This window comes from Leptonotus elevatus, chromosome 6 (genome assembly GCF_054856555.1).
Source record: "Leptonotus elevatus isolate MCC_2025b chromosome 6, RoL_Lele_1.0, whole genome shotgun sequence".
NCBI classification, from domain to species: Eukaryota; Metazoa; Chordata; class Actinopteri; order Syngnathiformes; family Syngnathidae; genus Leptonotus; species Leptonotus elevatus.
In genome coordinates, this window is record NC_141244.1 from 14,214,800 (window position 1) to 14,239,619 (window position 24,820).

Below are 24,820 nucleotides of genomic sequence, written 5' to 3' on the forward strand. Positions count from 1 at the left end.
TGCCCTTTTGCCGGTTACAGTTGACATCTCCCCGGGTGAAGGCAGGATGTAAAAAAAAGATTGAAATGAAAAGAGATATATTCTAGCGCTTTTAATAATTTAGCACAACGAAGAAACTACTTTGGGGAGGTGATCACTGACGCTGCTAAACTTTGCTAACATTAATTAGCTTAATGATTGCCTGTACAGGAGCCTACCTGTTTTTTTCCTGATTAGACGGGGATATTTAAAAGGCCATTAAGTTTTTAGACTGGAATAAGACCAAATGCATTCACCGGCTGACCACATAAAATATCGTAGGCTATATGCAATATGTGTCTTCGAAGATTCAGAAGTTGAACCATCGTCCTCCATTCCACTACTGTTGCTGCGGTTGACTTTGTGCTGCTCACATTAAATTATTGAGAGCATTATCAGCATTCAAACTTGCAAGAGAACTACAGTATCTCAAAATATTACTTCTTTTTAAACAGTCCACTAGACCAGTTATTTACTTAATATTAATTTCAAATAATGTATTTTACCTTTGTCACTGCCCAAACGACAGGTAGAGTTCAATGCTCTTCCACTAGATGGCAGAAGGTGCGTTCAAAAGGTTTAGGGAAGGTTCACTTGTAAAGGTTATGGTGCATTTTAGGTTCATCCTGAAAATTCACTTGAGGAACCAAACATCCCTAACTTGAAGTGAGTACTATATATTATTGGCAGCTTTAAATAAAAATGTGCATGTTCAATAGTTGTTGTTAACTCTACTCCAATGCTGGTTAAAATCAGAATAAGACAAATATGGGACACCTTTCAGCTCCCCGAGTTTCAAACCGTTGATGTGAAATGACACCACACTTTGTACAGTATATTGCTGTTCAGGGCGGATGAGTTCCAGGGCGGACTGGGAACTGAACCCACGCTGTTTACATCCAAGTCAGGCAAAAATGTAACTATCATCGGTGACATGATATAAACATATATTGATATAGACCCAAAAAGAACACACATTTGTTGAAACATCTTGACATCTTTATTTAAACAAATAATATAAATTAAAAAAAAGTGCATAGAAAAATTAAACAGGTTTAGAAATACGTATACAAATATTTACAAACTCAGGGTTTATTTGTACATGGTAACAAAGACATAAATTTAAAGATCACAATGTTCCTCATTTTTGTCTTTTACACTTTAAAATAACCCTACTATATATATTTATATATTTATATATATATTTGTGTGTGTGTGTGTGTGTGTGTGTGTAAGTATATAACATATAGCTTTCTAAACAGATTCTGGGCGAGATGGTAAGGAACTTTTCTTTTTTTTAGACATCTGATTACAATTTTGCATCCTTCATTGCAAACGCAACACACACACACACACACACACACACCTAAAATGACACAAAGTCAAGTGTCAACAAGCACACACCAACTCTGCAGACAATAAAACAAAGTTTTCCTCTGTTTTTGCATCAGTATTCCCAAACATCTGTCGTGACAGCTGAGGTAGAATCCTTGCAATGAGTTGGGAGTGACTCTGTCCTTTTTTTTTTTATTATTATTTTTTTTTTCTTCTGTAGCTAAGTGATTGACACTTATTCTGGGCTCCATCCCAGTGATTGGACATGCAAAATGGGCACAAAGGTTGACACACATTTAAAGTCTGCTTAAACATGGTTTGGGGAAAACTGAAAGTGGGGGAGTGGGCTCGGGGCAACAAGGGTTTAAGGAGGCAAACAGTGCTCGCTTTACTTCTGTGGCATTCTCTAAGACCGTCAGTTTGTTGCCACAACATAATGAAATAAAATTTAAATATTCTTAAAAATACCTGTTCAGAAAAAAAAGCCATAAACGTATGATTTCGATTGCCTCAAAAGAAAATTCAAGTAATTTAGTGAAACCAAGGAAAACACTTGTAAACAAAACCGGGCACGACAAATGGAGCTGTACACCCACCACCATTTATACAAAACAACCTTTCACCATTAAAAGTAAAAATCAAAATGCGAATAAATATCACGACTAATTTCAACAGTGTGAATTCAATTACGCTCATTAAAGACAGTACTGAACATCACTAAGAACAACATTTCCTTACTATCTTAAATTAGGTGCCGAGTGCATCGTCTCCGGCTCCGTTGAGGGCTTGTTGCGATGCAAAGTGTGTGCACGAAGCTCACAACGAGCCTGCTGCAGGAGCTGAACGCACACACTCAGTTGCAATTTTTTACACTAGCGTTCTCCCTGATTTACAGATTAACAGTAGCGCGTTTCGGGAAATGGGAATTTGCACGGCCGTTTACTGTATGTGCAACTGTGGGACAATCTTGTTGGAATTGCTGAAGAGTAGAACGGAATAAATAACTTTTTAAAAACTGAACATGATCACTCTAAACGTTTGGTTTGGGTAGTGTTTGCTACATATTTACTGTACATCAACAAAGTCTATTCATTTCACAGAAACGTGGAAAAATGAACAGATGATGACGAGTTATTCAATGCTAAGGACTGCTAGAGTGCATTTACTAAAATTTGCGTTCTGCGCAGGGTGAACACCCAGCTAACCCAATTCTTATCTGCAGGACATCTCAGTCCTGAGAATACCCTTCTATGCTTAGCACCATGGTTGTCATCTGGAAGGGAGGAGGGGGGTGGATGGGGGGGGTGGGGGTGGGCGCAATAAAACATGTCCACAAAAAGAGATGTGCAGATCATAAAATAAGGTTTGGGTGAATATATGGCTTAAGAACTGAACTCACTTGAACACAGATGGGGCATTAATGTTCCCTTCACTACAGGATGGAGCGACGATGATTTACAAATGTACTAAAGAAAGACAACTCTTCTCCTTTCGAAAAAGACCGAAACGTAAGGAATCTCTCAAAGCCAAGCTGTAGCTTTTCAGCATTGATTTCGACAGATAAGGCTTGATGTGTGTGAAATGGGGCTGGGGTTCACAGTGAACCGGAAGCCCCGGCCATATTATAAATAATCAAAACGTGAGTCGACGTCACAGGCAGCCTAGGGTACCCTTCGAACAGGCATCAGTGTAGGACAACCTCCTCTTCTGCTCCTCCAAACTATGCACACGGAACGATGGCAATGTCTTAATAGTGGCTAATATCCGTTGTGCGCCAAGTGCCTTCAACAATTCGGAGCTCCATCCAGTGCCACCTTAATTTAAGGCTTTCTAGTAAACGAGAATCTCTCAGTCTCAAACGATGACGGCTCTCTCAGTTGAGGAAACGTCGACAGCGCCGGGCGCCGCAGTTACAGTTGAGCTTGTTGCTGGCGTCCTCGATGGGGAACTTGTAGTCATAGGTGAGCTCCTCTCCTCTGTAGATCTTCCTCAAAGCAAAGATGACGATGTGCTTGCGGCCCTCCACATTGATCACTCTCGAGTAGCAGTTGGGCTCACACGAGTGGTTGATGAATCTGGCCGCATTGCCGTGCATGGTCGCATCCACCACATCAAAATCGTCGATGCGGAACATGTAACAGCCAATACCCTGGCAAAAAGAACACAACAAACTCATTTGCTGCCTTTCTTGTCTCCCTCGCAGTCCACTCCCTTGCTATACCGCAGATATTTAATTCAACGTTTTTACAAAACCTATAGAGGCCACTCTGAATTAAAAGTCACCGGATTGACTATTTATGGCACCGAAAGGTGGCCTTTGGCCACAATGCAACGCAGGATTCTAGTTAAGGTAAGCTTTTTTAAACTAAAAAAAAACGTTTCTGTAGTTAGAAGCAGAAGTTTCAAATGCAACCGGAACTCATTCACTGCCGTCAATACAATTGGGGAACAGGCATTTTGGGGGTGCGAGTCCGGGCTCTACTCTTCTTGGTCTCGATTTTGGTACTCTTCTACTCCTGCACAGTCCCAAGTTAGAATGACGTGCTTCAGAGCCGATTTTACGTGAATCGGTGCTCGGAAGTACCGACCCAAATCGGTCCATACCACAAAAAGTACCGCCTTCGATACCCACCCCTATTCCCCCCACAAATGTGACTCATACTCTTGAGTGAGTTATCTTCTCCTTCATGATGCATTTTTTGGCTGGTGCAATTTGCATTCCAGAGCGGCTTCATCCCAAAAATATGGTACGTCTGCGATAAACGGTATGCAGCTACACACAGTTAAAACTGGTAAAAATGAGACACACCTTGCCATCGTAGTACTTCTCCCTTTTGTCAGTGAGCACCGAGCGAATGACAATGCCAGCATACTCGATGACCATCTCGCCTGCTTCAATATTCCTCTTGCAAAAGAGTCCACGCCCATGGATTGCAGACCTACATCAAGTGGGATGAAAGGTTAGATGAGCTCACTCAGATACTGTGCAGTGGTGCCTTAACATAGGAATTTATTCGTGTTTTTTGTTTTGTTTTGTAATGTTTTTTTGGCCTTTTCAGTCACATAGGATACATAAACATAGCACTTTTGAGATATGAATTTAATTTGTTCCGTGACCACACAGACAACTCAAAACACTTGACTAAAATGATATTTTCCTATTGAAGTGAATGGAAATTACCTTACTGTAATCCATTTCAACCTCACCAAAAAAAAACTAGAATAATTGTGTTTTTAATAACAAAAATTGCACTCTGTAATATTGTACTTTATAAAAGGGTACAATAATTCCAAAATATATGTATAGAATTAAAAAAAAAAATTGAATGGAGACGGCCAATCCTCAGTAAGGTCCAGTAACTATTAATTTTTTGCAGCGGATAAAGAAAACATGCTCGTGAGTTAGGGCTGAATGATTTTTTTAATGCTATTGTTAAGTTTAATATTCCTAGAGTGTCCTAGAAACCTTGTGGTTTGAGAGTCTACTTGTGTTGGGGGTGCATTTTACATCTTATTCACTACGGGATTATTCAACAATGTCCTTTGTAAAGATGACCTAAATGCAAATATGGGAAACACAACAATCCAAACAGTACAGATTCTATTACCGCCTTCATTACCAACATGAAATGAATTACATTCATCAACTTGGGTTTGTCTGTTCAAAAATTTCTTTCTATGGTTGCAACTTTATAAGTAGTTTTAAGATCTCTAGATTCTTCAATAATGTTCCCTTTAAATTTTGGTGAGAATAAAGTCATTAATGATGTCAGCAAAATGATTTCAAATATTTTTTTAAATGAGTGAAACAAACTTTTTTTTTTTAAATTGTATTGTATAAGGCGGATTCTAAATATCACAATTTATACAATTCTGATGAAGAAATAGTAGTAAAGAAGTGAAGAATATGTAGAATGCTGGGGTTCACCAATCAGGGTTTTATACCGACGTTAACAATCAAACATGAGTGGCATCTTGTCGGTCACGTGGATTAGATGCAAGTTTTTAAATTTATTTTAGAGCTCCAACTAACGGTTATTTTAATAATTGAATAATCTGCCGATGTTTTTTTTCCTTCAATTTATCTGGTAAAAAAATATATATTCTAATTGATGGTGCTAAAAATGCACAAACAAACGATGATTCAGTTACTGGTTTGGTGTGTAAAAATGTTGATCGTTGTTTTGTAAAGTAATAGTAGATGTTTGCAAATGTCCCATTTGGATTAAATACAGATAAATAGGATGCTATCATGGAGGACTACAGAAATCTGAGAATATTTAGTGATGAGGATGAGACGGCTTCTTTAAGGAGACTGGATGTGAGAGTGCACTTTGTGGCAGGACTGCGTCTGTGAAATATTTGCAACCAGGTAGCACTGAGCGAGGCTCCAAGTGAGCGAGCAGATGGCAGAACCCAGTGTTTTGCATCACTGAGAAAGGCGGGTCATTTATGAATGAAAATAATTTTTTCGGGTTATTTGTTTAGCCTTTTGACTGTTGCGCACATAAGGTTGGTCTCTAGTGGCTGCAGGCAGCAAAGTACAAGCTGCGGGTGATCGTTTTTTGTGGATCGTCAATAAAAGGCATTGATCATGCACTTTTCACAGAAATCGGCCGATCAATCGGAGCACTACTATTACAATGATATTTATAACTATTTGGATAACAACATTCAGAACTGACCTGTACACGCCGACAGCCTCCTTTGATGTCCTTTCCAAATGCCTGAAGCGCATGGCCATTGGCAACTCCAAACTAGTGGCCCGTCTAAAACAGAAGAGGATTAATTCATCATTAAGTCATTGCAATACGGTAAAACAAACAGCAAAATGATAAAGACGATGCCTGACCTCGTGGACTTCAAAAGAACATCATCTTCTTCATCGTCATAAGACCCAATGTCAGGAAGCTGCCGATGCTGTGATGCTAGGAAGTTGAACATGTCAAATGTGGATTTTCTGTTGAGAGAAAATATTTTCCCAAGTTTAGAGATTAAGCACAAGGGAAATATTTAACAGTATTACTCTTTTACAACACGGTTTACTGCAAATTTAGCTTCAGCATTTTATGCACACAGACCTAAGGTAGAACTCGGAGCGGGCACAGCCAGTGAGATTGACCGGCAGATCATCTTCCTGGCTGAACTGCTTGAAGAAACGGAAGGTGTGATGCTGGCAGCGGTGTGCTCCTTGAAGTTGTTCCAGCAAGAAGACCACAGCATCGTGGAGAAGACCGAGCATCCGGGCACCTGTGATCCTCTGGCAAGCCAAAGGTCTCAACTTTGCAATTGCTCGTGCCTCTTGCACACCATCTATCACCGCTTTCCAAGCCACTATAGGAACAATTGAGAATGAAGTGTGTTAAAGGCGAATCCATGAAAATGGGGGTGAAATCATTTTACAAAATCAGACTCACCCTCAATAGTGTCTGCCTCCACATTGAAGCCATCATCACTGCTTATCTGGAATCGTAGGTGAGGCTGATCTTTGTTTGGCAAACACTCCTCGTCCTCATCAGATAGAAGCGAGTCGTCATCTGAGGCGGAACCTGCGCCTAAGAACGCAAACCTTATTTATTAAAACGTTCACAGAAAAAACACTTCTTTCATAGTTTAACTCATTCACTCTCAGCCAGTTTCACTGAAGCAACCCCCTTAGCTCCCAGCTATTTTACTGGATTTTGACTGATTTTGCAAGGCCCACAGAATATTGTGTTTTATTGTTATAAAAACATGGAACCTACCCAAAAGAAAGATTAGTCTCTTCTTTCATCAGGAAAATAAGTATATTTCTATTTGTTTTCATTTTGCAGAAATTAGCATTAGAATATAGCTAAATTTCATCATTATTCCCAAATCTGTATAGGCTTGTTTGCAACATGGCCCTGGTTGATCTCTTATACTCCGCTGCCACCTGCTGGCTATTTTTGTAATTATTACCATTGCTTCACCCGTTCTCTGCAGTTCAGAGGTTGCATCAAGCCCTTCTGTATGCTCTAGCATAAATAAATACAAATTAAACAAACAAGTCTTTGGGACACTTAAAACATTTAAAATAGAGCGTATTGATACATTTTTTGGGAGCAAATGAGTTAAACATGTCACAAGTCATCTAATGATTTAAGGTACTTTGGCTTTAATGCACCTTCCTATATAAATAATATAAAAGAAATACGCACCAGAGTATTTCTTCCAGTCAATAAAAGTGCTGTGACCAACTGGCTCCGAAGGTTGCTGCTTGCCATATTCACCCTGAGACATATAATCCCATGGTTCACACCTGAAAATAAATAAAAGTGACAGTATTGAACAAAGCCAGAATACTCCCTACTTTCACTAATGTGGATGGCTATTAAGTACATTGGAATTAAGATGGGTTTGGCATCTCCTATGTCAGTGTAAACAATAAGTCTATGGATTGACCCAGTTATTGCTGTTCCAGTTGCCCCGTTTTTTCCTCACAGGAAGGTAAAGGAGTCATCAATTTGGGATCATGAGGGATTACAATTTTTTTTAAAGTAGAATTGATAGTTGATTAAAATTGACACTACAGTTTGAGGAATTACGGTATCCAAAAACACGCCATTAGTAGGTTAAATTCAACATTCATCAAAAGTTGATCTTACCCAGAGCTTTCAGAATCACTTTGACGCTCTTGCTTCAACTCATCTAGGTTCAATATTCCTTTCACAGTTGGAGTCTTGATGCGAACTCCAGAGGCCCTGCTGGAAACACTCGGGACGCTTGGTCGGTTGCACTCGTCTTCGCTGGTGGGTTCAGAGGCTAGAAAATCCACTTTAGATTTCTTTGTGACTATACGGTCAGAAAGCGAAGAAACTCTCTTCATGCGGACATGGGTGCGAGGGCGGGATGCAGGAGTAGGAGCTGTTTTGGGGCACGGTGCTGGAGGTTCAGGTTCAATGAGTAGGCCAGGGGGCAAAACCAGTGACGAAGGGCTAAGTGTCCGAAGCCCGCTCCACTTGGGGGTGTAGTTGCTCGCCATTGCTTGGTTGATAATTGCTTCTGCACTCTCCGCAGGAGATGCGTCTGAACTCTTTGTTGATAAACTACACTGGCCGACTGTCTTGGAGGACTTAGATTTTTTTGATGCACTAGACTCTTTCTTTTTTTCTTTTTTGGGTTTTTTCTTTTCTGAGGCAGTTTCATCTTTGGGCTTTTTTGTATTCTTTCTTGGCTTATTTACATTAATTGATGACAATGCTCCATTGCTATTGTGAGTAAGCAACTGTGTAACTGTGGTAGGATTCTGCTCTGCCGTATTGTCTGTCGTGGAAGGGGTTGTTGACATGATTGGCCCCGGAGGTGGAGTAGACATGTTTCCGGCTGCTGCTAGTGTGGCGGACAGTGCATTGCTTTGCAAAAGACTGGCAATCTGAGTGACACAGTTAAAGGATGGAGCATTAGGATTTGGCAGCTGGAATGTGTTGCTGTCTGGGTTCTTTACAAAAATCTGCCCAAGACGGTTCACCAACAAGACATGAGGTGTATGGTCCACATTTGGACCTCCAACCTCCTTCACAGTAAGAATGGCATGACCAGGCAGAGCTGGGGATACCACAGGCTGCTGAGGTTCTAAAGCAGGCCTTGGTGTAGAAAAGTTTATTGAGATTGTGTGACCAGATGAAGCATCCTTCTGCATGGATGAAGAGCTGTAGCCATTTAAAATTACTGGGGATGTGGTGGTTTGGAGTGGTGTTGGAGTAGGTGTGCTAAATCCAGGAAAAGACGATACTGAAGCAGAGGAAGACACAATGGTGACAGCTGTCGAACCCAAAGGCTTTGCCTGGGTGGAGTGCATGGATACCGAGATGCTAGCAGAGGTTACTGCTTGGACAGATGTCCCTGATAACATAGGTTCGTTTTGGGGTGCAACATTTAGCAGAGTTTGTGTCGCGTCTCTGACGGGAGTTAGGGTGGCTAATTTGTTAGACAAGGGGTTTCTTTGTTCTAAGGATGAGTCTTGTGATGTGTTTATGGGCTGTAGTGTAATATTTGTGAGCGAGGGCTGCGTGAAACCTGGTAAAATGGAATACTTTTGAACAGAGTCTGAAAGTCCACGAGAAAGACACTGTACATGTGGCAATTTTAGAGCACGCTGGGCATTGTCAGCTGAATTTGCCATGGAGTTAACGGTTATGTGGTTTCCTAACACAGTGCAGACCTCAGCAGATGACACAAAGTGGCTGCTGTCAGATTTTGACTTCAGGGGTTTTGACGATTCTGGTGGTAGGCATTCTAATAAAGGAACCGTCTCTCCTGAATGGAGTTTACGGTCATGTGTTTCAAGAGTAGCAGGCATTCCAGAGGCAGATTCTTGAGAGGAACTCTTTAAGAACTCCTCCGAACAGGAGGTCTCAGACACCTTTGTCAGTAAATTAGGGATCCCCTCAAGGGTAGGAAGCACACTTTCCTGATTTTTGTTAGGATTTTCCCCTTTGTGAGAAGAGGCCACATGCATCTCTGGAGAGAGCAATCCCCTGCTGATCTCTTTTGAGGATCCTGGAAGATTTTGAAATGTGTCTTTGGGGTTACTGACTGCAGATAAGACCGTTAGAGATGAGGAATCTTTGTGCTTGTAATTTGGTGGCACTTTGAGGTTCTGATTCAGGATTCTATTGGTTCTGGTAAATGTTTCTGATTCAGGGATATCACTTTTACTTAGGTTTGTGGTTGAAATCTTTTTACCAGAACCATCAACTTTTTGACGATCATCACTTGTAGAAATGCTTGCATCACTCTCTGTTCCATCATCTACACCATCCAGTTGAGCCACGTTCCTGGAGGAAGTGGATGTGGGAGACTTGGAATGCTCTTTTGACCCAGGACAGCTGACAATAGTCCGAGAGAAGTCAAAGTAATGTTCCATATCGTCATCAGAAGACGTGTTGCCCAGGTCATTCCTGCCTGAGGCTGCTGACCGTGGAAGACTGGCAACAAAGGACTTTCTTTTCTGTACCTCTTGGGCTCGACTCCAGAATTCTTCTTGATCATCCCCTTCCACCACTATTTGTCCACCACAGTTCATAGCCACAACTTCATTCAGGACTGTCTCTTCAATTTCCAATTCTGTCCTCATCTCCTGTCCGAGAGTCATGCTGGGATCCTTGTGATATGAAGTAAAGGGAAATTGGTCTTCATCTTTCTGTTCATCCAAGTCCCTCTGAGGTGAAGTGCCATTTGCGGGAGAGACATCTTCCGGCTCAGGTGATGCCAAGAAATTGTGCGGCACTTCAACAGAATCTGATTGACTCAGATCAAAAGATAACCGTGTCCTGGGTAAATTCTGTATAGATGGAGAGAATGACAGACTTGGCGATGCAAATGTTCCTGCACTGTCCTGCCATGGAGACTGAGGAAAGAAAGATGAGGCACAATGGGTCTTTGCATTACCAGGGCAACGGACTGAGGAAGTATTTCTGCCCCCACCTGGGCGGGCTAATGAAGAATTTGTCAGGCTGTCTGAAGTAGCACTTGAGAAAAGTGGGGAAGTTGGAAGAGATTTTCCTGCACGAAGAGTTACTGGTCCAGTTGGGGCTCCGAGAGGAGCGGGAGACTTGTTACTACGTAGGACTGTTGGCTGCGCATGGGGGTTTTGGCGTCGAGCTCTTCTAGTCTCTTCCAGATCACTTACTGTTAGTATGTGGTGAGGTTTTATTGGGATTGCTCCTAGAAAGAAAACAGAACCACATTTATAATAGCTTAAACCATGACAGGCATCTAATTGTTCCGAAGTTATTCTGATCAAAAATTCATAAAAAAACAATACTTCACCTGGGGATGGTAAAGGTCGGGACATTCCTCCTGCTGGTCTCCTGGTTTGTGGATAGCTGGGAATCTTTGGCTTTGCTCCATGATCTGGTTTTGTTGATTGAACTGTAACAAGACGGTCCTCAGATTGGGGCTGTGATTCTGATGTATCGGTCACTTCTCTTTCAGATTCTGATTTTTAAAAGGAGAAAAAAAGACATTGCTATTTTCGTATACTTAATTCTACTATGATAGTCATCCTGATTGACAATATTTACAAAATCACAGGATAAACACCTGGTAATGGACAGGGGTTGTGCTCGATGGTGTGATTGTCTCCTTGGTCAGGCATCTCCTCAATGGGTTTCTCGGGTATTAAAGGTTGGACTTCACGGACTGTGCATGTATATTTGCATTTTTGCAGTGGATTAACAGTGCTCCAGTACCAGCGAGAACACCTATGAGAAAAAAGGCTTTTAAGAACTCTTCAATCAGCAATCTCAAATTTATTACATAAAACTGAAAGGTAACTTACTGAAATCCCACAGGAAACAAAGTTCCTTTGTTTGCTGAAAGTTCTGACAGGACACCAAGTTTGTCAATCTGTAGAGAACCTGTGATGATAAAATGCATACAAACGATTAAACCAACATTGATGGAGTCAGAATGGCAACAAAAAGTTATGAAAAGTAGTGACTTAAACCATACCAATCATGACATTGATTAACTCTGGCTCCAGTCCAGTAAAGAACTTTCTGCGGAGGCTGATGCCTTCAAAATCCACATACACCCGTCGGTTTACTTCAAAATCCTGACCGGTTATCGCCTTTACAACATCACCCAAAAAAAAAAAACATTTTACTTATCATGATCAAAACACCAAGCCCATTTTATTAGGACAGGAGAGGGCAGAACCATTACCTTCCCACTGAGCAGATGCTTATGTTTGTGGCAGTAAACCTTCTTGTCATCCTGGAATACACAGTGACGGGAGCGGGCACACATAAAGTGGTAGTTGCTCTGACAAGAAGTCAGGCAGCAGCCAACCGTGGCGCCTGTCTGGTTACACCTTTCACACCGCTACAAGCAAAACAGGATTGAAGGGGACAGAATATTACTTTGACTTGCTGGTACAGGAGCAGCTATAATAAGACTGTACAAAGATCTGGTAGATATATTGACAATCAGAAATTATATTGGCAAAGTAAAGAAACTAACCATTAAGCGACCCCTTGTGACGGCACTCTGTACATGTAGCAAAGAGCCGTTGTCTTCTTCAAACACCTCAGCTGACCACAGACTGCAGTTTACATGTGCCCACTCATTCTGGCCCAGGTACAACAACCTGCCGGCATCCTACAAAACACCACAAATCTTTCGTCAGAAGTCAAGCTAAATTTTCCATCTTGCAAGATTTACAAAAGGTGTGAGTAAATCACACATTTTATGTCAAGTACATTACTTACGTTTGGTTTACGGTCTCCATATTTTTGGCACAACGAGCACTGCCTCTCATCATCTTTCGACCAGCCTGTATCCAGATCCGCTTTTGAAAGTCGTCCCCTTTTTCCTGTGTACATGTGAAAATAAAAATCTAAAAAGATGCATGTTCAGATAATGTAGAACTGGACGTTATGAACAAAATAAACCTAAAAAAGCAGCACAAATCGTTTAATTTTTTTGTGATTTTTACAAATAAAAAAAAAAAGATAGAAAAGCCCATACACACACAAAAAAAAGAAAAAAAAATCATCTCCAATAAAGTGTTCAGAATATTACCTTTTAACTTATGCCGGAAGGCACTGCTGGTTTTGAAGTGGTTCCAGCTTGAATACTCCGCAGACATTAGAGGACCCACCTCATCTTTCCTATCATCTAAATGTTGACCGTTGTCATCCTGCAAGAGTTCCAAAGGAGTTCTAGATAGGAGCGCCTCCCTTTCCTGCCACTGAGCATAGACATGCTCCGTGGTAGGAGGATGAACAGCATGTGACAGCATCCCCCTGCAAAGGAATCAAACCAAATGGAATTAATCAGCATTGCTTTCAATTACCAATTAGTGAGCCTAGGACCAAACCAGTTTCACCAACAATAAGATTGTACACAGTCCGACCAATGGGTCATTACTCACATAGGCAATGTTTTGGTACACGAGTTCCATACTTTTGGGTCTTGACTGTTGAACCAATTGAAGACCTCTTCAAGCAGCTTTGGACAAAATAGAGTTAGTTATAAATTTACCAGATATCATAAACAACAGCATGCTGTTTAATCCTCAGATCACTTGACACTTGAATACAAAATTATGTTGTTATGACGGCACTCATAAAAGCACACTTTTTTTTTTAGGACCAAATATTAAAATTCAAATAATAAACTTGAAAGAAAATGTCAATCAAATGATTGAAGCAGAACATTTTAATTAAAACATGCTTCAAGTGACAAAAAATACTTTTATCGAGGGATATCTGATGTTGTTAAAAAAAAATAAAAATAAAAAAAAATATATATATATATATCCATTTATAAATATACAGTACCTTTAAATAGTATGAGCGTGCCAGGGCAGTTGGTCTTTGCTCTTCTGGAAGGCTTTCTTCTTGTTCGAGCCTTTTTCTTACCACTTGTACTACATCTTCATGGAACATTTTCTGTTAAGAAATATTAATTTTGAAACGGCAATTTATATTTAGGTCATTGCTGAGTACAAAAAAGTTCTGATTATGTCCTTTTAACTTTTGTATGAACAAAATTCATTTAAATGTTTTCTCTGACAGGGTGACATTATACAAGGCACTCATGCATTCTTATGTGGATACAATAATTAGCCAAGGTGATCCAATACTACAAAAAAAATTATTGCATAACCACACGTTCAGTATAGATCTACTGCTACAGTTTTTTGTTTTCAAATCCATAAGTGGACATTAAATCAATAGAGTAGGAGCAGTAATAATATAAAACTTTTTTTTTGTTAAAAAAATCTGGGATTTAGATGAGGACGTGTTTGGACTCACCAACGTTGTATAAAGGCCTTTGTCAAATTTTTTGCCCACAGCTCGGAGATCACAGGCGGGTCGTCCTTCAATTCCACTGTCAGATCCCACCAACTTTTCACACTGCAGTATAACAGTAGCATATTGTGCATACTGAATTTCATGATTTATATTTGAACCATTTTGCAAATTTTCTAAGGCTATATATTTTTGACATATTAAAAGAGGGCTGAATGTCTTACCTGGGAGCAGGTAACAAGGTGCTGGGTGAGACTGGAAGACAGCAAGCACGCTAGAACCTTCTCTACTCCAGATCGTAGCTCGATGTAAAGAAGTTCTCTCCAGGCACTGGGCTGAGTCACACTGCATGGCTGACATGAATACACCACACTCTCTGGTAGGCTGGACAGGATCTCATACAGTTCATCTGAAATGTGTTGACAGGAAGACAGAAGTTAGCTGAAATGTCAAAGTGTTAAATGTAAAGTTTCAAAGTATTGCGTTACTTATTAATAATCTTCCACTGATCTGATTGGCTATATCGGATCCCGATTGTGCAAAGTGTAAAGACTGTGTAAAGTTGTTGCTATATTCAGTTGACCAAGGTAAATATTACCTGTTAGATCCTCACACTTGGCATGTACCCAGTGGTTACATGTGCCACATTGCATCATCTGACTGTCGTAGTCATTGTCCTCATAGCATTTGAAGCAGATTGGACAATAGTTACCTGATGAGACAAAACATATACTCAGAAAAAATGACACAAACTAACAAGATTACTAGTAAAAATAACCCACACGCAGTCAAAGAAAACTTCCTCAAAATGCCTCAAAGAAACAATTATCATTTCCTTACCCTGTTCATAGAGTTGTGAACAGTCTGGACAGAGTCCTTTATCATGGTTCCAGTCAATGTCCCAGCTCTTCCCAGGAGTAACCCCGCAACTCTTGCACCTGATGCATGTCATACAAACCTAGATAGAGAGAGTGTGTCACACTGTGTTACACAATCTGAACGTTTCAAGAAAACATGCATGACTCTGTATTTTTTTTTGTAGGCGAAAGCAACCCACCCACGCTTTCCTCTTTTTGTTTTGTTTTGGGTAATTTGGTCCAAGACAGGAAGCATGATAGCAGTTCTGACATCTTTCACACTCCAACAAGGGCTGAGGAAGAATGTTTGAAGAATGCGAGTGAAGTTAATTTATTTAAAAAATAAAATAAAATACAATGACAGCATGAGTTGTGGTGTGCACCTTTGATTGCTTGTTTTTCCTGCCACACACACGGCAAAACTTGCAGTGACGACAGCACCAGTTTTCCTTGTTTTCCACTGAGGGGCGCTCTGCCTCTTCAAGGCAAAACCAGTGGAAGGGCTCACAGCACACTTGGCAATGCAACATCTAAAATTGAAAGGCATTCATGGTTTAAATATACATTGTAACTGTAAAAAAACCCTTACATTTTCATGTGAGAATGGGACATTAGAACATTCTAAAATATAATTACCTCATGTTGCCCTTTACTGGCACAAAGTAGGCACACATGTGGTGGGATGTTGGGTGCAGAGGTTAGTATACTTAAACCACCCATGTTCCAAACATTCTCCAAAGTACAGTCCTCCTGAAAAGCAATGTACAACACGATGACTTTGAATTACTTACGACAGTGTCTGTTAACAGTACATATGCTTTACATTGATGACTGGGTAGTTACAAACATTTCCGTGTTGAGAGATGTGAGGAAAGGAAGCTATCATAGTTGTAAACAAAGTAAAAAAAGTATTAAAAAAAAGATTTTAAAAACATTTAAAGAGTTTGCTAAGGTCATCAAGGGCCATTTTGACAAAAACAGAGCCACGCCTACTAGCAGATTGCCTATCATGGCATGGTTCAATGGTGCGTTTCCTAACCTTGCAAAACCAAACTACTACACAAGGCTCGAAATAAGCGGGTTCACAAAACCATTCAAAATTTGCCTTTTGCCCCTCATATTGACACATTAAAAGGCAAAACTACGAGTGGGCACAACATGCTTACGTTACATACGTGCAGGAAGTCAGAGAAAAATACCTTGAAGTCGACACGGATTTTATGGGTGGGTTTTGAAGACTCAACCTCCCTCTGCTCAAATCCATTAGCTAGGGCAGCCAAGACACTTGGTGGCGTCTCCTCAAAGGGCGCCTGTGATGACAAACCCTGAAAGACCAACATTACTTAAACGTGAGAGTGAACATATACCTAGAAGTACACATTAACCTTTTTTTCTGTTTTGCACCCATGCTTATTAAGAAGTATTACATACACTTTGGGTATCCTGTATTACTTTGGCATCTGGCTAAACAAATGCAACATATTCCAGGGATCCGAAAAAAATGAACAAGATAGAATGCCATCAAAAAATGTGACCCTCCACAGACAACAGATCTTGGGCCAAATTTGAGATACATAGATTTTCTGAAACGGCATTAAAAATGCTTTCCAATATAAAATCCGTAAATTGGGTAATATTTAGGATTGCAGAGAACCACAATCTTTTCCTTGTTTTGCGCACAGCAGTAGTCGATGAGGCTAGTTGGTTTTCATACTGAAAGGTCACATAATTGATTCAAGAGTAATCTCAGATTTTCTAACCTTCTCAGGTTTGCGTCGAACAGATGGCACACGATGTGAGCTAGATTTCCGATGCCGAATCTCATCATCTGATATATCTCCCAGGAATCCATCCAGTGAAACAAAGTCTTCACAGCAGAATAATCAAAAACCATAAAAGTTAACAAATGCATCACTCTAAATCTTAGTCTCGTTCATACTGTATATTGTAATTGCTGTCCTTGTGCAAATACACAAGGCAGTGATAGATTGGGACAGATCCGTTGAGTTTTACTTTACCTGGACTCAAACGAGGCCCATTGCCTCTCTTTCTGGCTGGTGAGGCTGAGCTGAGGTTCTTTTCATCCAGATCTGAATCATAGTCCACCAGGTCAAAGTAGACACGGGGTTTTACAACCCGTTTTGGCTGCTTCCTCACAGACGGACTGTTACTGTCTCCCTGGAGGCCAGAAGGCGAGTCTGCCACACCCTCCATCCCTTCATCATTACTTGAATGTCCTCCACTGAAAGAGGATCGCCGTCGTTTTGAACCTTAAAAACAAAGAAGAAACAACTTGTTGATTCAATAGGCTTTTTAAGAAGTTATTTCAGACAACATGGAATTGAAGGACAGGAGTGAGAAATCACCTTTGGGTGCCGTTCTTCCACTTAGTCTCCGGGCTTTCCTCTCTTCAATTTGATCACATCTCTTGTACCTTGTGGGGGTAAAAGTACACAAGCCTGTTATTATTTGCAAAGAATGCTCATCCGCATACTGACAAAAGTTTAATTCTCCAATAACTTACACACAACACTGTCGTTTGGTGTTGGGACCACCAAACTTTGGTTTGTCAAGGCAGTTGATGCATCTCCCACAATCATCTTCGTGGTTGCAACCCTTGCACACACCACACCTCCGAGAGCGGTACCCGAAAGGCCCAAGTCCTTTTCGTTTCACAAAGCTGGAGGTCTTCTTGACCTTAGTCACTTTTGAATCTGAGAAATCAGGACTGTCAGATTCTGATAGAGAACCATCTGCAACGTCTGAAATGCATGAAAGGAATGGAGCAAAAATGTTGCAGAATCATTTTCATCTTTAGAAATAGATTAGAATAGATAGTTTTTGTGTGTGTTTTTTTAACCATGGTGGTCTACTGGTCAGCACAACTGTCTCTCAGTTCTGAGGTTCAGGGTTTGAATCTCAGATAAAACAGTATACACAGGAAAGCATAGAACAGCCCCCCCTCCCTTTTCAAATAAATTGCTAGAACTTGGCTTAATTTATTTTACAATTTCGTTGATTTTGATACAAATAATAAGGGTACAGTACAATATGTCACATAATTAATAAAGGAAAGCAAACAGTAAGTGATTATCATTTGGCTTTCCTACCTTTTGCGACAGCCGAGGGAGAGATGCCTGTTCTTTCATGCAGAGGCAGAGCGCTGAGCCTGGGAATGTCATCTGGTACCAATGCCCGAGGCTGCCCAAGCACCACAGAAGCAGCACGGCACACATGCTTGATGCGTGGACCTCCTGCTTGACGGAACTCTTGGCACAGCGGCGAGATCATCTGCTGCTAGGAGGGTGACAAAAACAGAACAAATGCTCAAGCTGAAGGAGTTACATACACACAGATGCAAGAGCTATCAGGTTGATCAATTTGAATTATTGCCCAAATGTTAAATATATTTGATAGCATAAATATTTAATTACAGTACACATAGAATGAGTGTGTTCCATTGCGTCAGCTTTTTTATTTTTTTTGCCACATGTAAAATTATTTGTTATCTTGAGACCCAGCAGATAAAAGGTAAAGGAGAAAGATGCAAGATATTTAGTTAGATCAATCGCTCTCCGCAAGCCTTATTGATTTACACACTTACTTGTCCTTGTGATGGCTCTGTCTTGATTGGAACATCAGTCTCAAGCTGCACTCGCTGCTTCCTCCTCTGTCTCTTAGAGGTCAAATTTCTCGATCGGACACCAGCAGGTCCAGATAACAGCTTTAGATATGCAAAAAAAGAAAGGCATCCATTTAATTTAATTTTCAGGTTCAGAGACTGGGTTTTATCCATGAGAACAAGCTCTCTTTTCAAGCTCACATAAACAACATCACCTGGGCCACCCTTACTGCTGCTGCCTGGGTAACTAAAACTCTATACTGTATGATCTCCCCTTAAAGTCACTGCACAAGCTACAGCTTATCTAGAACTCTGCTGAGAGCCCTGTTGTCACAAGAACCCAGCCCATGCACATCATTCAGGTCCTGCAACAACTCCACTAGCTCCCTATCGAATACCGTATCACGAAAATTCTGATCTGCACCTTCAAGGTCATTAATTGTGTCACTCCAACATATCTTTCTGACTGTCTTCACAATGTCTTGCCCTTTCCACTGCCAATCTGTCCCCCAGTTACCCACTACTACTAGGTACAATGAAACATAGTGCCCTGAAAGATGCTTTTAAAATGATTATAAATTATTATTAATATTCCTTATCTATGTTGAAAACATGGTTTTACCCCTGAGGATTTCATCTGTTTCTGCTGGTCAATCTTCATGAGCTGGACTTTGGCTTTTCTGAGCAGATTGAACATTCGTTTATTCGCTCCAGTAAGACGCGCTCTCTGTGAAGCTCCTTTTCCTGCAGCAGCAGGATGGTCGTCTTCACATCCGGCTGGCTCCTTTGTTGACTGCAGCTCGGCTATGGATATGAAGGAACATATTGTGTTTTCAGAGGTCACCCATAGCTCTTTACAAATAACAGCATCAGTAAATAACGTTGCTAGTACCTGAGTGAAGCTTAATGCTGTCCTTCCCTGCTGGATCCTCTTTTTCACTGTCCCGATCAGCAAGCGATTTGGACTTTGTAGCTTTAATACAAACTTTTCTCACTACTCCTGGTGTGCCTAGGTCTTCTATCTTGAGCTTGGATTTTTCCGTACCGGTGTCCGTGTTGCGCTGTCTCAAACTAATGCTCATGGCCTCATCATCAAGTCCTTCAGCTAAATCAACAGGCGATTGAAGAGATTTGCTACTTTCCACATCTGTTGCACATTTGCTTTGGGGAAGTCCTTTGTGCAACTTGTTCAGTCTTTGATAAATCTTAAAGTGAGCGGCTTGCTTATTAAACTTAAGGGGTGGGGTCTTTTTCTGAGCATCCAAAAGGCCAGCAGAAATGACTTCTCTGGGTTTTCCAACTGGGGGAGATACAAACAGATCCTCGCATTGGTCCTCCGGAGTTTTATCCAGTGTAAAAATTTCCTCAGTCAACTCTGCAGGCAGATCCCACTTCAAAGTGGAGTCCTTCTCAAGTGAGCTCCTCTTTTCCATTTTCACGCTTTTTGTCTCAGAAAATAGACTGGCAGTTATATCTGCTGTATCATCCAGATCATCAGATGAAAACAAGTCCAGATCCAGTTGAGCTTCTCGCAATATGTCCTCCTCGTCTACAGGCAGGATGGGGGAAATGGCTTGTCCCATCCCTTCATCTCTCCTCTTTCCTGTGCGTATTTGCAAGCCCAGTTGCAAACCTTTTTTGGGGGAGTTTCTACGCGGCAACATTGACATTCCAACATCATCCATAAATCTTTGTGGGGTCTTGATCACTCGAGAGGATCGGGCACTTACAACAGGCATGATGAAGTGTTTGATGTTTTTGACAAACTTTGTTTTGCCAGACGGCATATCAACTGCATCTGCTCGTGGCCCATCCATGAACGAGTCGGTTTCTTCCTCTTTCAAATCGCTGCCCTCTTTGTCAAGCCCAATTTCTATTAATGTAGAAAGGATGGACTCTGGTGGTGGCCTTTTGGAGCCAAGCTGGATGGCAGAAGGTCTCTTTTTGTACTTTTTATGCACACCAATGAGTTTAGGACCAGGGTCCAGAGCGCTGCCTTCTGATTGGATGGAAATGCCCTCTTCAAATGTTCCCCGACTTCCTAATGATTTAAGAGATGCAAACTTTCCATCTGTGTTCCTGTGTTTGTGCTTCTGACGCTGCCCAATTAGGGTTTTACGCCTCTTTTTTGCTTTCTTGTGGGATTTCTTTTTTACACATAATGTGTTTGGCTCACTTGCTTGACTTTCCAAATCCAACGGTGGACGAAAATCTATCAAGAGAATGTCTGATTCCTCTTTTACCGGTAGCTTCCTTCGTTCTTCCTCCGCAGATACAGCGACCTGCGTTTCGTCAGGATCCACACTCTCTTTTGCCGTGGGCTGATTTGCTTCTGTTTCTAAAGCCTGGTCATCTTTTTGTAGAGACTCAGCGTTTGCAGATTCAACAATGACCAATTCTGTACTGACCACACTTTCTTTAGGTACAACAGCCTTTTTCCTTTGAGCAGACCTCTTTTTCCCTAATTTATTATTGCGACGTCTCTTGGGTTTAGAAGGCAATGGTAATGGCTTGGCCTCGTTAATTTGTGGTTCGGCCTCATTCTCAATCTTCTGCGGCGAAGCTTCAACAGGTACCGCTAGAAGCGCATCAGTTATCTGTGCAGGCTCCTCAGATATTTCAGAACCTATGCAAGATTCTTGCAAGGATTTTATAATCGGCTCCTGCAAGGAATTTTCAGGGAGAACCTGTGAGCTGGACTCTTCTTCTGTTAAAACCTGAGCAGGTGCTTCGACACCCACCTGTGGTGCATTTTCAACTTGTGGACTAGTTCTCAAACGTCGCTTCCGCGGAGTTGTTACAGGTTTACGAATGACCGACTTTTTGGGAGGTAAATCCAGGCTTAATGTTCTCCTCCGTAGTCTCCTGGTTGGTAGGACGTCCGGCTCTGGAGAAAGGGCATTGTCCTCTTGAATTCTGTCTACCTCTTTTGCATCCTCTTGAACTCTCTCTACCGCTTTAGTGGCATCATCTTTTTTCTCAGGCACAGGGCTGACCTGCTGAACCAAAAAGGACATCTTGGATTTTTTATGTCTGCCAGGAGAGGACAGTTTTTTTATTTGAAAAGGTGGGACAACTTTCCCAGAATCCAGCTGAGTGGCTTCTTGACGAGTGCTTTCATTTCCATCCTGTGTAACTTCCACCTGTAAAGCGGGCATTTTCTCGCATGTTCCAGCTGCCTCGTTTTTCTCTTCAGTGCGTGCTGTGGTGCTCTCCTGTGGCGTTAAATTGTCCAATTTTAACGGCTTCAAATTCTTCTCGACATTACAGTCATTTCGAGTGGACAGATCCAATTCAGAAATCTCTGTAACACTCTCTGTAGGCCTGACCGTGTTTTCAGCAGGCCGGATCTGGCTCAGTGACTTAACTAATGATAAAGTCCAGATGAATTTTTTCCGCTTCTTTTTTCGAGTTGACTTCCCGCTGGACTGAGCATCGTATTTGGGGTTCCTCATTTTTATCAACTTCAAACTTGAAACTCTCCCCTCGTTCAAAGACAACCCATCACTGGGTTGCACAGCTAATGGATCAGTCTCTGTGGATGATGGACTGTGATTTTCTGGGACTGGAACATTCTTGTTGAGTCTTTTACTTTGCCTCTGTCTGCCCCTCCTCACGGACAGTTTTGGCTCAACTTTTTTGGACACTTTTGACTTTGTAACAATTGTATCACTTTTAATTGGATTTTCAGGTTCAGCAGGAGCATCCAAAACGGGTTGCAAGAGCGGGTTGGTGACTCTATTGCTCCGCCGAATGGCTTGTTGGTTACACTTGGACTGCTTTGCAATTGTTTTTGACTCAACAGTCTCTAGAACAGTGTCAGGTTGATCCGTAGATTTTCTCTCTTGCGATTTCTGGTCATCAGCCACAACTTTGGTACCAGGCTTGTCAAGAGATACCATCCCTTTTGAAGCAGATCGTCCACGTCTTCTTGCAGGTAGAGTCCCCACTCCTTTATCATCTACAACCTCCTCAGATGGTTCAGGTTTTAATTTGACATGAGCACTAGAAATGTCTTCAGCCTGAATATTCTCGGCTTGGAGCTTTGCCTCAATTCTTTTAAGCTTCATCTTCTTGACTGACTTTTCATGAGGTTCCTTTACCGTTTTAATTTTCTTTTTCGCCACCAACTTTATTGTAATCCTTGGTGCTGGCGACAACACTCCACCTTTGGTCAGCTCCTGTTCCGCGGTGCTCTTGATTTTAGAACGTTTTCTGGAACCTTTAGCAGGCTCTGATTTGGAAGATGCGGTGTGCGTCTCCTCCACCAAATGTTCATCTTTAACAGGGTCAGGAGGACAAATAGCTGCCTCCTCAGCTGGTATAACAGGCGCAACCTTCTTCTTTTGTCGTTTAGGTTTTGTGTTGACATCACCTACAAAAAATAAAATATAAGTAAATATTTAGGCTGAACACAAAAGTGCTGTTTAGTTTACATTTGAACTTGTTCATGTGTAATTAAAACATGTATAATAAGTGTTTTCTACCTTTGGAAGGGTTCTGTCGAGCTCCTTTAGAGCTTTTTCTTAGAGCTTCAAAACCTTGGAAGTCATCGCCCTTAAGAAGAAAAACAATAATTAACATGTGCAAAAATTTTAACATGAATCTGATAGTAGTAAACTTAACAAAATCAATGCCCAAACACAAACACAGTCGCAGCAACACACAGACACACTACATTGTCAGCTGGTGTGCAAAACAAGAAAATACTGACGAAATGCCAAAAAGTAACAAAGCTAAAACATGACATTATTATGACAAGTGATGCACACTTCAATTGTATAATCATCCATACTTAACATTGTTACTGATTTAATTATAAAATACAATTAATATTAGGCAACGGTCATTTAAAGAGATTAAATTAAACGCAATTGTCAATTTAACTAAATTGTTACAACGTCAATTAATATTTCCAGTTAAGTTGTGCTGCAGGTGAAATGTGTATACAATGTAATTTAAATGACATACCAATAGTGTAACTAACTTGAAGCACCGAAAACAAAAATCCAAGGTGAGTTTAGAATTACGTTTCCCTCCAAGTACTGCACTGCATTATGATGTCTTACTGGTGCATAAGTTATGTGTGAGTAAGAACGTAAACTTGGAAGTTACATGAATTATTCTACTTTTGATTTATTTCTCAACAAGTCTCTAAACGTAGAAAATTAAAGTTCTTGCTTGCCAGTGCTTGCTCAGATGTAGCCTCTCCACAACGCGTTAAAACATTTAATTAAACTCTCATTAGGTGTGTCCATAACACATTAGCATTACGAGGTAAGTAAAATGGTTACACTCGCTATTGCGTATTTTATTTAAAAAAAGACAAGCGTGTTAGTAAAACACAACCGTTTGCAGCACGGCTAGCTTCTGTGCGGGGCACGGGTGCTAGCCTTCCCGTTCTTTGTGTTCGCTACGTTTAGCTGCCAGCTACAGCTACTTTGGCCCGATAAGGAGCGGGCCACTGGAGGGCTAATTGCGTTTGCTGTTTACAAATTGGCGTACTCACTCACTAGCTTTCATTAAATATTCAGGAGGAAAGTGTCGCGCGGTCACATTTACAAAACGTGTAACGATTATAGCAGCACGAGCGTTAATGTTACTGTACTTTACCCCTTCCAGACTGTATTTTACAGTGCGACTCACTAATGTCACGAAAAGCTCTGCTAACATTGGTTAGCATATGAGGGCTAACGCGTTAGCTTAGCACAGGGATGTTGACATTTCTCCATGGCACCAATAGACACACAGTTGGAGACAACAATCATTTAGACACATTTAACTGTATTGTAATGTGTGGGGGAAAATAAAATAAGGATACTAACTCCTGAGTCGGTTTGGGACCTCACCTCTTCACTCCCACTAGAGCTGTACCCAGCCTGGCCAAGGGTCTTGTGGCTCGCCTCTATTCCAAGTAAGCGCAAGTGAGACTGGTCTTCGTTTAACGATACAACCAGGTTTGTGGGCCTTGGCCCTCCGTAAGTCACATCATCAGCTTCTAAGCCCGAGCGCCCGAGTTGCCAGCGCTTCTCGGAGCGCAAACGACTACGAGATGACCAAGGCCGACCGGGGAAACGACCTCTGGCCGTCGCGGTTCCACCTTGGCCTCCTCCGGCAGCCGCGGTTGCTGATCCGCATCCCGCTGCCGCCATCATTGCTTCGACAACAACACACACCGACGGCTAGCAGGATCGAGCAACGAGAGA

General features: G+C 41.3%; 1 protein-coding gene across 4 annotated transcripts; it reads right to left on the reverse strand.

The window, feature by feature from the left end:
• Nucleotides 1-1,001: 1,001 nt before the first annotated feature.
• kmt2bb (lysine (K)-specific methyltransferase 2Bb) lies at nucleotides 1,002-24,818 on the reverse strand. Of its 4 annotated transcripts, none has more exons than XM_086078367.1 (36): nucleotides 24,464-24,818; nucleotides 23,102-23,171; nucleotides 19,507-22,989; nucleotides 19,237-19,418; nucleotides 18,597-18,716; nucleotides 18,103-18,289; nucleotides 17,517-17,754; nucleotides 17,359-17,426; nucleotides 17,011-17,262; nucleotides 16,753-16,859; nucleotides 16,192-16,317; nucleotides 15,629-15,742; nucleotides 15,376-15,522; nucleotides 15,193-15,285; nucleotides 14,976-15,093; nucleotides 14,734-14,847; nucleotides 14,360-14,544; nucleotides 14,139-14,240; nucleotides 13,662-13,772; nucleotides 13,253-13,329; nucleotides 12,901-13,124; nucleotides 12,588-12,691; nucleotides 12,340-12,477; nucleotides 12,043-12,201; nucleotides 11,830-11,947; nucleotides 11,657-11,735; nucleotides 11,419-11,579; nucleotides 11,146-11,313; nucleotides 7,980-11,040; nucleotides 7,533-7,633; nucleotides 6,771-6,908; nucleotides 6,435-6,687; nucleotides 6,206-6,313; nucleotides 6,039-6,122; nucleotides 4,163-4,292; nucleotides 1,002-3,502 (listed from the first exon to the last, which is right to left on the reverse strand). In XM_086078367.1, the coding sequence occupies exons 1-36, from the start codon at nucleotides 24,767-24,769 to the stop codon at nucleotides 3,227-3,229; spliced, it is 11,502 nt and encodes a 3,833-aa protein (XP_085934493.1). In that variant the 5' UTR covers nucleotides 24,770-24,818; the 3' UTR covers nucleotides 1,002-3,226. The 4 variants fall into 4 exon arrangements, with proteins under 4 accessions (XP_085934493.1, XP_085934492.1, XP_085934494.1 ...); XM_086078366.1 differs by having other exon boundaries at nucleotides 18,103-18,286; nucleotides 24,440-24,818; XM_086078368.1 differs by having other exon boundaries at nucleotides 17,517-17,706; nucleotides 24,440-24,818.
• Nucleotides 24,819-24,820: the final 2 nt, after the last annotated feature.